The sequence below is a fragment of the Diplotaxodon limnothrissa genome, linkage group LG14 (genome assembly GCF_057381915.1).
Source record: "Diplotaxodon limnothrissa isolate DT_005_m linkage group LG14, D_limnothrissa_male_GT1.1, whole genome shotgun sequence".
Lineage (NCBI taxonomy): Eukaryota > Metazoa > Chordata > Actinopteri > Cichliformes > Cichlidae > Diplotaxodon > Diplotaxodon limnothrissa.
The window spans coordinates 19355954-19370251 of NC_140609.1; the positions used below are offsets into that span (position 1 = coordinate 19355954).

At 38.6% G+C, this 14298-nt stretch overlaps 1 protein-coding gene across 1 annotated transcript; it reads right to left on the reverse strand.

The window, feature by feature from the left end:
• Positions 1–218: 218 nt before the first annotated feature.
• naalad2 (N-acetylated alpha-linked acidic dipeptidase 2) lies at positions 219–13259 on the reverse strand. Its single transcript, XM_085371013.1, has 20 exons — positions 13178–13259; positions 12512–12617; positions 11852–12038; positions 10702–10803; positions 10493–10618; positions 10211–10291; positions 9953–10058; positions 9122–9215; positions 8855–8950; positions 8299–8384; positions 7961–8080; positions 7799–7881; positions 7662–7725; positions 7506–7573; positions 7314–7405; positions 5888–5978; positions 2231–2495; positions 2042–2123; positions 1784–1876; positions 219–408 (listed from the first exon to the last, which is right to left on the reverse strand). Exons 1-20 carry the CDS (start codon positions 13257–13259, stop codon positions 219–221), a joined length of 2214 nt encoding a protein of 737 aa, XP_085227139.1.
• Positions 13260–14298: the final 1039 nt, after the last annotated feature.

A 14298-nucleotide genomic window follows, 5' to 3' on the forward strand; every position in this document is an offset into this window, starting at 1 on the left:
TTATTACAAAACATTAAAAAAACAGATTTATTTGTGGAGCCACATCATAAAACAGAAACCTGAAAAAGTACAAAGATTTCTCAAGCTTTGATGAAGCATTTCACATTGTTCTGCAGGTCTAGGTGTTCTGGAAAACATCCAGATAAACATGGATTCCCATGTGTGTTGAACTGGAGATCTTATAATTGTCAAATTAATTACACATTTTTATATTGTCTTCATGCAGGCGGTGTGAGGGTCATGGCAGCAGCGTGGACAGTGAAAGCTGCTATGCTGATCTGACGCTTGACTTCCTCCCAGGCCTTTGCTGGGTCAGCTGAGTTCTGAATGTCAAATAAAGCATCATAGATCCCAGGGAAAGACTCCCCTGCATATTTATTGTGGCTGCTGGGAGCAAAAATCACATGCCTGAAAATAGAACAGATGAATTAAATGGAAGTGTATCGTTAGGGGAATGCACTCACTGGTATTTCAAGAGAAATACATGTGTGCTATTTTTGAAAAAAAGAAGTTCAAGAGTGGGAACAAGTAAAGAGGACAAGAGTCTTGACATCTACTGCCTCTCACAGTCAGCTGTGTTTTCAAATGTATAAATCTGAGAAGCAGTCATGCATACAGTTTAAAAGGATCAAAATAATATTTAAAATTTGTTTCAGGAGCCAAGAGTCTGAAGGACACTGTAGTTATCGTGTAATTATTAAAATATAATTATGAATGTTTATAAAAAGAGTGACAGCTGTCTGCACGAAAACATCACATGACAGAATTTATAAATACTTCTAAAAAATCTAGAAACTACTACACAGTATTTGTGCCATTTAGCATTTTCTTTTTACTGTTAAATGCACACATAGGATGACTAAACCAAGGTAAACTTGGCTAGTCTTGGGTTTAAAATATCACATTTAGAAAAGAGTGAAATTTTCTAATGTACAGCATAGATACAGAATATATTCAGTGACAAGGACCACAGACGAAGCAGTTTTAAAGATTATCTGTCTTGTGAGGTACCCAGTAGCACAAGTGTTTTATTGGAGACTCATATGACATAGGAGCCCATCCCAAAGTGTACTTTGAGACTGGATCGGTAAACCATAGAGCTGAGCTGCACTATGTTTAAATTCACAGAAATAGAGGGTGAAGTGGACATCCCAGAAAGCCCAATGAGATGCAATGACTGTTACACTTTTCTCATAATAGCTGTTTTCTCAATTTAATGCGTCGTAGTTTCACATGTTATGCCTTGTAAATGTAAACCAAAGAAATAAATCATTCTGTTCTAAGCAGCCACAGTAAGGTGGTGACAACACTAACAAGGCTGCTCAATCTTGAGAAGCTGCAATTTAAAAACGTTGCTACTGCATAGACTACTGCTTTGTGATGTATTAGTTTTAAGAAATCTTCTTTTGGCTGCTCCCTTTAGGGGTGACAACAGCAGATCATCTGCCTCCTTCTGCCTCCATCTCTAGTATCCTCATCTGTCACACCACCTCACTGCATGTCCTCTTTCACTACATGCTTAAATCTTCCCCATCATTCCTCTCCTCCCCAGAGCATTGCCTCCACCTGCCCAGGTATTCTCAAAGAATAATACAATGCTACAGACATGTTTTGCAAAATTTGTGAAATTTAAAAAAAATGAATTAATCTAGATCAATCTTACTGCTCATAATAATGCTAACTCAGTCCATGCTGCTAACTAATGGGCAGTATACTGAGGTGTAGCTGTAAAACAATGCAAAAAAATAGAAAAATGTTTTTTGTGTGTTTGTGAGAAACTAACCTGTAGAAAGGTCTGCCAGGTAAGCCCAGAGGGTCTATAAAGGCTCTCTCCAAGTACATAAGCTGATCATTCATGATTCGTAGCTGAAGAGGACTGCACATACAAAAAAATACTATTACACCTCCATCTGAATTTCACTACATGTCAAGTCTCAAGACACATTTCAAGGACTGTATACAGTAGAAACATGCAGAAAAGTATAGTGAAGCTTTTGATTAAGACGCCTGAAATTTTTAACACGTTAAACACAATTCGTACTCCGCTTTGTTGAGAGTCTGAAGGCGCTCGTGGAAATCCCTGGCTGCAACAGTGAAGTTCTCGACTGCAGAAAAGAGGGAATCTAGAGAAAATAGATACAATTAAAAAGTGTGCACCACATATACTGTGACAGCACTTCTGCAATCTTTGGGTCATGACATTATTGTATTAACAGTGACCATAACTCACCAAATGACACCTTATACGTCTCCATTTCCACTAAGTTCTTCTGGACCAGCTGTGCTATGCTCTGTGCATATTTCCTCAGTGAATCTGCATACTCATTAACATCCAGAGGGAGCAGCTGGGAGTCAGCCAACAGGAAGATGAGTGCACCTCTCACCTGGGCCACCGCCTGAAGCCTCTTAAACGAGGGGTCGTAGAACTTCTCCACAATCTCGAAGGTTTCATACACACTGTGATAGACTGGATAGCTACTGTAGCGCTCTGTTTTCTGAATAGACACATAAAATACTTCACCATGAGTCCATGCTTGCTCACAGTTACTTAACCTCTACAATAAAGACCCTTCAGTCACCTCTTATTCTCACTAAGATACTCCACCCTTTGGTAAAGCCAAACTTTCAATAACATCGATCTTGAATAAAACACAGTAGATTTACATTGTAGTAGAAAATAAAAATGCAAATATAAAGAACTCTGGATATACAAACGCTTACACTATGAATACAGCAAAAGCACATAGCCATATACACTCAAAAAAGTGAAATTTGGTGGTTATTGCATTTACAACACTCTAACATGTAATTTGAACACAATGAATTTATGTTTCTAAGGTGAACGTAATAAAATCATATAAGATCTACAAGAAATTTACCAACTTAGCGCCTCTTAAATTTATTCTTGTTGATATGACATGATAAAATCTAACAAGAGTGGTTAGCTGCCTTAAAGACTCGCGATATCACAAGATCACGTGAGATTCTAAACAACAAGAGGCAGGAAAGCACATGGTTTGCTTCACGGTCATCTTGGAAAGGTAAGAGTGAATCTATCTTCATCCATCTTGATGAAAATACTTTTTGCACAAAGGTATCATTAGTTTGTCGATTCTTTTCAGTTCTATTTATTCACATTTGTTTTTTTGTTTTTTAAAAAAAAAATCTGTTTGTTTATGCCATTCTAGCTAGCTAACACGTTAGTGCAAGAATATAGCACAATGTCATGCTAGCATGATAGCCTAATATGAAAGACTTAGCTACTCCAAATATAGATATTGTTTATAACTTAACCTCTGCACATAAGCTAGTTTGGCTCTACCACAGAGACTGTTGTGATAAATTTACATTTTACGTGTGGGTTGTTGAAATTTGTAAGTTTGTAAGTTGCAACTGATGGACAGTGGTTTATTTAACAATTTATGTGTTTTTAGTACACTGAGGAGGAAAGAAAAAACATGAACAGATATGTTTTCCTGTTTTTTAATTTTTTTGAAATTTAATATTTTTCTACTTAATAAACTTGGAGACTTGCAGTTCCCTCCTGTAAAGATAATAAATGTTTAATCTTATCAGGTGGTGAAAGGTCTGGAGAGCTGGCAGGCCAGTTCATCAAATTCATGGTGAGCTAATATTTTTCTTAAAAATTATCACATTCCCATGTTAAAAATGTAATATATTCATTTGTAGGTGACATATAGTTTTGAGACCAAGAAAACATTGCATTCTGATTTTATGTACACATCATCTAAACTTTCTTGAATTGGGGGTATGGCATGATTAAATTAATACACAAATTACAAAACAATATTAAAATGACAGACTTGTCTAAAATGCATAAATACTATTTGAAAAGATTAAGACCGTAAAACAATAGCCTCTGTATTTCTCACAAATTCCTGGTAATTCAACTAAAAGCTCTTTAATCCCACTGCTAGGTCGTTGAGATGGATTTCCGTATATATTTGTTTTTTTCCCCCTCTGTGTATAAAGACTGATGCTGTTGAAATCAGAAGAGAATACATCGCCAAAGGTCTTTGCGTGTACCTGAATGAAGATCCTGAGAAGCTGGTGAAGAATTACCTGGTATGTTAACTTGCCTGTATCCTTAACTAAGGAGATGATCAAAGATAAGCTTGAACTACATACAAAAAGTTTCAGGGGATGGGGTTTTCCTATAAATTACCGGTGGCTGTAAAAAATACCTTTTAAAATAGGAAAAGTAAGAGCTTTAAGTTTCTCACTGGATACTACACACACCATTCTTGAGTGTTTTATACTATCATTATTATAATATCATTATAATAACCTCATTCATACACACATTCATACAAGATTTTTATGTAACATTTACACTTCAATGGATGTATCAGGAGCAACTTGGGGTTCAGTATGTTACCCATTGATAGTTTTAGTATCAGATTAGAGAAGCCAGGGATTAAACCAGTAGACAACTTGCTCTACCTCCTGTGCCACAGTCACCCCTATCACAAGATTTTGAAAGACAGGACATTGTTGAGGTATTGAATGAACTTCTCATGAGTCAGGAAAAATATCGGGCAGTCATTTTTGATTACATTTACATTATTATAAGGCTTGAATGAATAAAGCTTTTAGGTATTTTACATTAATGTAAAACAGATATTTACTTTTAAAACTGTTTGCAATGGACATTAGTGAGAAATCATTATCTTTTTTTTGTTTGTTTTATTGTCACAGGAAGTTGATAAAAAGCATCGCCACTGCCATAGCAGAGACAGTCTTTGGAATCTGTGTCATTCGGTCAGAGGGTGCGGAGCCTGGCGATGACCCTCAGGATGTTGTGATTGTTCTAGAGGGGGTGGAAGTGATGGGTGAGTTGGGCAATGTAGTTTTTGCAGTGACAATGTTGCTTGGTCTGGTCTATTCACTGAACCTGAGCTACCCTCTGGAACTCAGGTACACCTTTGAGGTCCTGCAGAAGATTCTTATGGAATTAGATGCACACGAACTATCCAACAGCACACAAAGTACAGGTTCTCAAAACACTATTTTCTCGTTGAGAAATGTTCCCATTACAACAGCTACACCATGTATCTGGACCATGAACCTAAAATAATTGCAGATATTTTCTTTTTTGAAAGTGCATCTGTTGACCTTCAAAGTAGTTGTATTGGTCATCGAAAAATCACCTGCTTCAGCCATTCATTGTTGTTAAAAAATTGTTTTAACAGGTTAACTTTCCACTTTGTCCACTACTTTTTTTCTGTTATGTAACTTGTACTTGCATTTCATGTATTCTTTATACATTATGTGAAATTTGCTATAAATTCAATAAATTGGAGAAAACAAAAAGATGTGTATGACAAATTTTTATTTACCTTTTAGATGTAATAGTGAAATGTATGTTAACCAGACTCTAGACTTTGTTAAATGCTCCAAAAAATTACTCTTTAAATTAACTTAAAATAATCATGGAAAGAATTTCCACGTGATTAAATTGCTTTCTATTAGCATTAAAGACTTGTGTTGGAATAACTTAATTTGTATGAGTTGGTTCAACTCAATTAACTTAAGCTGGGACCAAATTTAGTAAATTAGTTGGAGAAAACCTACTGAATTGAGTTGGAACAAAACTCTTTAAGTTGGATCAACACTATTAAAATATATTGGATCAAAATGCAGTAAATACGTTGATTCATCAATCTTTAATTAAGTTGATCCAACTTGAGTGCATTAAGTTGGAGTAACAGAATTGCATAATGCTAAAATAAAGCAATTTAATCACGTGGAAATTCTTTCCATGATTTTTTTATGTTCATTTAAAGAGTTATTTTTTTGAGTGTACCTTAATTGTGGTAAAAACAAATAACTATATGGATAAATGTGGGAGTGCAGCATGTCTCACCGTGTTCTTGGTGTATCGAGCTCTGCCTGAAGCAATTCCCAGACGGATAAAATAGGCCTCGAAATCACTGCCTGACCCAAGTTTACTGATCCTACGAAACACCAGGATTGAGCCATATAAATGAAAAATGAGTGAGACGCCTCATATTCAAAATTTAACTTAACCTCCTAAGACCCAAACTCTTCCATGGCATGCATTTTTTTTTTAATTTGGGCATATTGGGACCCAATGTATGTAAAAACAAAGAATCAGCAGATTTTTTTAACCTGATTTTTGTTTCTAAGAAAAATGAGAGCCACAAATGAGGATATTTGTTTTAAATTTTGATAAAACAGAAGCAGCATAATGTCCTCGTAAATGGATATCAGGCCCTTGTACTGCAAAATTTAGTATTTTGGTCTAGACAACCAAAAATGTGATGTCCACATATGTGGTCCTAGGAGGTTAAAGCTAACTTACAAACACTAAAAGACTAGACTGAATAGATACGGCTTTTAAGTAGAATGCATATGCACTCGTTGGACATTTTATAAGGTACACTTTGCAAAGTACTCAGTTTGACCTTCTGTCTTCAGAAAAAGTTGCTTTCTAACATGGAGTGTTATCTTTCTGGAATCAACCGTCAGAATCCCTTTTTTTATTACCATGATCAGAAACAATACTCAGGTAGACTGTGGTGTTTAAACGATGCTCTGTTGGTACTGAAGAGCCCAAAGCGAAAAATAATGTCCCCCACATAATTACATCATCACCAGCCTGAAATGTTCACAAAAGGCCAAATCAAGCCATGATTTCATGTTTTTAATACCAACTTCTGACCCTACCATCCATCCAAACAGCTAAATTTAGACTCATCTGACCAGCAAACATTCTTCCAATCTTCTACTGTCCAGTTTTGGTGACCCCATGTTGTTAGCTAACATGACTCACATCTGGTGTGGTCTTCTGCTGCCGTAGACCATCTTCTTTATTAAGAATTCATTTATTGTGAATCTTGTGCATACCTTGGTTGTAAAAAATGGTGCTCTGAGTAACTGTAGCCTTCCTGTCAGCTGGAAGCAGTCATTCGCCTCTGATCCCTGCAATCAACAAGGCACTTTCTCCCAGAGAACTGCTGCCCAGTACATATTTTCTCTTTTTGGGACCATCCTCTGTAAACCCTAGAGATGGTTGTGTGGGAAAATCCCAGTATATCAGCAGTTTCTGAAATACTCAGACCAGCCCATCTGACACCAACAAACACACCACATTCAAAGTTACTTAAGCTTTGGAAGGTTGTCTACATGCCTAAATGCATTTATTTGCTATACCTGTTCTGGCCGGTTAGTGCGTCTTACACAATGTGCCCAAATGGCAACATTTTTTACTGTTGCTTATTAATAATAATGCTTATTATCCTATTTTGTCTAACTTTGTAGCTTTCTACCTGGGTGCATCACGGTCATTTGTCCAGTTGTCCCTCTTATGCCAGCTCTTATACAGAGATACTCCCTCTTCTCCTTCTTCTGGACTGGGTATCTGCTCCAAAACATGAAAACAGATGACCTCAGGGTCGACAGAAGAAGATGCTTGGACAAGCATCATATACTCAGATCTGTGGTAGTTTAAATCTGTCCACCTGCTTCGTGATGTCATACACCAAAGTATGCAGTGATGGAGTGCAGTCAACCCTCAGAGTGTACATACCTGGAGTTTAAAAAGACATTTACACATACAAATAAAACCAGAAACAACCTGGCACTAAGTCATTTTTTCAACAGAAAAGCATTCTCACCCTCTATTGCAGAGTCTGCATTGATGTAGGCCACAGCTCTCTCCTGCAGAAGCCTGGCATTATCCTGACGAGAAGGGTGAAGTGAGATAATTCTGTGTGTTTTAAATATAGTGTGTGTACATTTGCATATACGGTACCTCTGCCCATTCTGTAGATCCCAGCAGTCCAAACTCCTCTGCATCCCAGCTGGCAAATATTATAGTCCTCCTTGGCCTCCAGCCTACACACACAAACAGATGTCAATGAATCCTGAGTATTAATACAGTAATTATTTCATTCACTCACTGGGAAAATCATACCTGTACTTAGCAGCCTGCCAGCACTCCTGACAGTTTCATGGACCACTGCTGCGCCAGACATGGGATCGATTCCTCCAAACACCCAGGCATCGCGGTGCCCTCCGAGAATCACATACCTGTCTACACAAACCCACCAACAGCACATGTAGCAAGAGATGTTAAATAAAAAAGACACTAAGTCACTGTTTTAATGTCTCTGAACAGACAAACAAAAGTCAAGCTGTATTTTCATTCCTATATATCGTACTGTATGCAGACATCGAATTTGTTTGTGTATCCACGCTGCGGTCTGCACGTCAATGCTAATTGTGTGATGCAGAATGAAGGGTTTCTGGTACCTGGCTCCTGAGCTCCTCTAATCTTTCCAATGACGTTGTAGATTCTGGTTACCTGGTTGTTAGTGTGGATGTTCATACGCACCTTCCTGAGAGAGGCAGATTGAGGAATGAGTGATACATGCAAAGGTATTAAGACACAAACAGACCAAAATAATTTAACAGGAAATTACTGGTGCAAAAACCTGGGGATCATGCCTGGGGTATAAGTTTCAACACACACAAAATGCTATTATTTAAGTTTGTTTTATAATGAATGGCCTCAGAACAACTTTAAACTGCAGCTCAAAATTTTGGTCTGCTAGGAACAGCTGATTTGATTTGTTGTGTGCATTTAGTTATGTCTCTCACACACAGGCGGTACAAAGGCCTCCATTGTATTTCAGTTGGCTTGATGCCACTGGGTCACAGAATGTGAACAAGAGCAACAAAAAGAAGAGACAAACACTAAAAACAGACTGGAGACTGGACTGAAGTGGCAGAGGAAGAACAGCCAGCGGGAGAGGAAAGGGGTTTAGTATGAAAATGTGAAGGATTTAAGCTTTAGACAAGAACTTACTGGCTCTTAAATTCATCTGTAAAGCCTGGACCAATCCTATAGGAGACGTTCAGAGCTCCCTTCCAATTGTTGGGTGGAATCTCTCCTCCCATGTTACTGTAACATGAAAAATTATTTACAAATTCACTAGCAATGTCATCCAGGGGCCTCCAGTGAAATGTATCATTTGTTACCTTAAACTCCAGATGGAAGTGAAAGTGAAAACAATGCTCTAATAAATTGGTCATTATTACCAAGTGTTTGAAATGGAAAAAAAAAAATTCATACTTCAGAAGACGAAAAGCGTCGTGGAAGCCAATTGGATGCACAGGGATTTTGGGAAGTCCTACTCCATCCTCTGGGCTGAATCTGTAGGTGTATTCTGCAGGAGAGGAAACTATGTTGTTAGGTAAACTCTATGTAGAATAGTGGTCAGAAGTTTACTTATAGTCTTCATGGGCATAAATATTATGGTAATTTGGGGTTTTGAATGATTTCTTTGAACTGTTAACAAAAAAGAACTATGTGCACAAGTTTTAAAATATCTTGGATTTTTCTAATCTAATCTAATCTAATCTAATCATAAACTCAAATTATACACATAGGGTCAAAAGTATATATACTGTACATCCCCACTAATATTTGGTTAAATGTTTCTTAGCAAGTTGTTCCTCAACCAGATGCGTTTGGTGGCCATCAACAACTTTCTGGTGTAATTCTGGCTCGATATTGGTTGATTTCTTGGCACAGACTCTGCCTTTAAGCATAGCCCATACAAGAAAAACAACAAATTTAACTGAACTTGATCAGTTCTGATAAGAGAGTGGTCAATTATCCAGTCATAAATATGGCAGAAACTTGTTGATGGCTACCAAAAGTTTCTAGTTAGGGTCCAACTTACGCAACAGTTAATATATTAAATACTTCTGACCCTGTACGTGAAAGTTTGAGTGACTGTGTGAATTAGAGAAAAATTCAAGATCACTTAAAACTTGTATACCTAATTCTTCTTCTTTAAAGTCATTAAAGGTGCTTCAAAGAAATCATTAAAAGCCCCAAATTACTATGACATCCATGCTCATGATGAGAGTACAGACTCTAGCGCATGGCAGCGCCCACCTTTAGCAGGGTACCCTGGTGTGAGCGGGTCTCCTGCTCCATTCAGGTTGAGAACATTTCCTCTCTGAACTCCTCTGCCAGGTAGGTTCCAGCCGTCGGGGTAGGGCTGCAAGTAAACAAATTCTAAAATGCTAATTCTTACATTTTTGTCCTGACGTGCCAGTGGTCAGACTGTGATTTCAAGAAAAGGTTAATCACAAATTAATTGCAGTTGTTTGTAGATATTGTCACTGCATCGTGGCTTTTTAAAATTCCCACCTGGATTCCATCAGCCCAGTAATCTGCTGGGTCTGAGAACATAATGATCCCTTTTGCTCCGGCTAACACGGCGTTCTTCACCTGGCAGACAGACAGGGTGAGAGGCAGAGAGGGAGCTGTGGGTTATTTTGAAGAAAAAGTGTCATGTTTCTTCTCAACCAGTCATCACATAATCAGATGACTGATGTGACGCTGACAGAGTGCATTAATCGCTTAAAGATGAATGAAAATTTTAACATTTTTGGCATATTTTGAAATTTACCAGGAAAACACTTTTCTTACCTTATTGCCTCTGAATATTTTTCCATATCTGACAATGACAATCTTCCCTGTCACATTGATGCCCATCTCCCTTTGTAACTGAGAAAAGTCTTCTGTGCGACCATAGTTGACATACACCAGGTCCCCCTGAAGAGAAACAAAGGAGAAGCAAAGGCCTCGGGTGCCTGTTTTAATATTATAATTGTTCGTGTGTACACATGTTTGTTTACCTCAGGCTGTCCTTTGGCAGAAAAAGCACTGTATGGAGGTACGATGTTGGAAATATCTTCATAACCCTGTGGAACCGGCTCAGCCAAGGAAGTGTTAAAAACCTGAGAGAGTAAAGACAGACGAGGCTGAACTAAACTGGATTAGAACAGCTGAGGAAACTCTTTCCTCGCTTCCATCAGAAGCTGGTCAGCTGTGAACTCAGCTTTGATCTTGTCAAAAAGTAAAAACACACGACAATGGTTGTCTGGACTAGATTGCAAAGCATCTAAAAAAGAGCAGAGTTAACCAACACAGAAGCAGAAGCCTCCCTTTGATGTAAACCATAAGCAAATACACCAACAGCAGAAAATAAAGGATGACAGTATAAACTGGACGCTTTTGGGTCCTTATGTATATAGAGCACAGGACCACACGACTCCTGCTTGTTATGGTGTGAAGCACCTCTGTCGTACAAGCTCAATCTGACTTCCTGAAATAATTTCCAGGCTTCAGACATTTAGCTGCTCTGATTGCTTTTAAACTCCTTAATGCATCCAAACCAGCTGATATACAACAGTGCACCAATACTGTTTTTCTGTGTTGTATCATTATCAGACACTCACAGAGGTTTATCTCACACCGAGACCTTAAAAGGACCTTGGACTCAAACAAGTAAGTCTTGCATTTCTGTGGTGAAGACTATCAGAAGGGTGGGGGAGGAGAGGAGAGGGGGGTTGAAGTAATATGTTACTGTGTGTCTTTTCTACATGCAGTCAGCAACTTTGTTACCTCTCCAGATACAGTGAGTAGTAGTAAGAGGTCTGAACGTTCAAATGCATGGGAAAATCACAAGAGGCTTTTTATTCTTGAGGTGGTGAAATGGATTAGTGTCACTAAATGTGTCCCACTGTGTGAAGTACAAATGAATCCAAAGTGGTTCCACTATCTGAACACAAGACATGAAAATGGTTGTTTTACAGACTATGAAATGAAATGACTATGACTTCCATCCTAATGCTATAAAAACAGAAATATTGCACCAGACACAAGTAGAGGTTTGGGGAGGTATGCATCATATAGAAAGGTTGCACAACAATTTGCATGCTGTCTTTTTGAATCAATGTTGCATCAACATGCACTTTCAGTACACATTTTTCCAGCACACTGTACCTCATTGCCAAGGTGATCAACAATTGAGATGTAATTTGGTTGTGACTCATTGGGATAGGACAAGAGGACATCATATGGCACCATCTCCACTGAGTCTATTCCAAACATCTGCCACTCTTTCATGATCTGCTCCGCATACTTCAGGTTCTGCTCTGTGCCTGCCAGGTGAGGGAGTTGTGTAAATTTCCTGTGGAGAGGATGCTGATGGTTACAGTGGCACTGTTATGTGAAGAATAGCACCTTGAACTGAATACATAAAAAATAAATGTAAAGAAAATTATTACATGCATTCAAGGCTGATACATGATTTCACTTGAACGCAACATGATGCACATGCCCAGATGTTTTCACTCAACTGAAACAGTTCATGTTGCTATAGTTCACCTTCAGGTTCTTTGGATCAAAACTAGACTTCACAATAAAAAACTAAGTATTTAGTATCCAGCATGATTTCAGTACACTTTGCTGGAGTCCTCAGAGGTCTCAACAAACCACCTGGCACACCATGTTAGATTTGGGTGAGTCAGTGGGATGTCAGCGCCATGACTAGCACTGCTGTGTGACTACAAACATTGGAGCAGAGGGGGTCAAAAAGTCAACAGAGACCACTGCAAAACAGATTTACACAACAGATTTAGTATACTGGTGATCACTTTTTACCTGAGATGTTCTCTGATCTTATCTGCCTTCATTTCCTCCAAAAAATCCTTCAGGTAATGGCTGGAATCCGTGTGGTTTTGTGTGTTTGAAGGCTTTGCAAACCAGCCTACACATAGACAAATAGAGCACAAACAAGCATTGAGTGAGTTGTAACGGCATCACTTCTCTTAAGAAGCGAATTGTTACCACACACACTGTTATGTGTTTAAAATTGTTAGTTTAAAGAGGAAATAGAAGGCTATAGATGGACTATACTGGTTGTATTGGTGCTTGACAAAAGGTTGCCAATGTTATATTGTAAGGTTCGTTGGGTTTATGGAGTGAGTGTTAACCTGCTGTGAGCACAAAGACGTGAAATCTGTCAGTATGGTGACACTCAAGCTCTTCAAACTGTGCCATCACGAAGGGCACTAAGTACTTTAACAGTTCACATTAATCATTTTAGACAAATTCACAAAAACAAAACAAAAAAAAGCTTTATCTCCTTAAGCAGTGTATTTATTTAAGTCATTTAATTAACTCTCTCTGGTTTCTTCATTAATACCAGGACAGCTATGCTGTTGTTCCCCCAATAGCATTAGAGACTTCATTAAAAAGGAACAGAAAAGCACGCAGGCAATATCAATCAGTATACAGATAAAGCTAGGGTTGGCTTTACGAGCTTACCTATGCAGAAGCCCAGCACGAACAAAACTGTCACAATCACAATCCACTTGATCCACCGAATCCACCTGCTCTCTTTCCTCATTTTAAAACGGCACGGCTCCAACTTTTCCACACACGGACACAACTGACTCCACAGGGCACGCTTGCAGAGATAGCGATAGAGAGTAATTTGTTTGAGAAGTGCACAGCGGGGGAATGGCAGAGTGAGGTGGAGTGTGATACACAGAGAGGGAGGGAGTGTGGTGGCTGACTGAAAGAGGCGGTGAGTGAAAACTTGGACAGGAATGCAAAGAAGAAACTAGTCATTAATGCTTGGCTTTGCCTGTGAGCTGATTGCTGTGCCGTGCACCTTGGCTGTTCCAGTGCTGACTCAGTTATTACTCAGTATAAAACAAGATAGCCACTCTGGATACTGTTTTCCTAGTGGGGGGTGGGGGTTAATGACACTAGTGGAGAAAAAAAGCAGAGGTTGGCTGAGTGAAAATGGAATAGCAGATACTAAATCACTTTCGGTCATGGGGGAAATTTGTAGGGCACTGAACACTTCTAGTCAGCAGACACTGATCCAGCTGAACAAACTTTAGCCCAGCATGCTCTTTCTGAACTCTCTCATAACCTCCATCAAAGTACCAAACCTGGAAATGTCTGATATTGGCCTTTTTAATAATAAAAATGTAATTAATCTCAAATAAAAGAAATAAAATGCACATTTCACCAGCTACAGAGGCTTTTATTTAGAAAGGAGGGATCTAACAAATCAGGTTAGTGAAACCCATTTCTGTCACACAATCAAAGGTATGATAGCTTTAATCCCTTTTCTACACATTGCTGAAATGTGAGCCGAGCTCCTACAGAGGGAAGCAGGTTATTAAGCACAAGTTTATTTACTTTAAGATCCATATCAGCTAAAATTTCATGATTTCCTATTAGACCACTGTCTGTTGCTATTGATAGTCATGCATGTTTTCCCACAGCAAAGACTTGCATGCTCTGCTCTGCTTGACCCCTCCTGGCTCTGTGAACAGCTGTGTGGTGTATAGGATAGCTCTTTCATGCAGTCGGCTGAAGCGTGAAGTGGGGAGGAGGCTCTCTGCCCTCAGGAATGTGAGGAGTTCACAAAC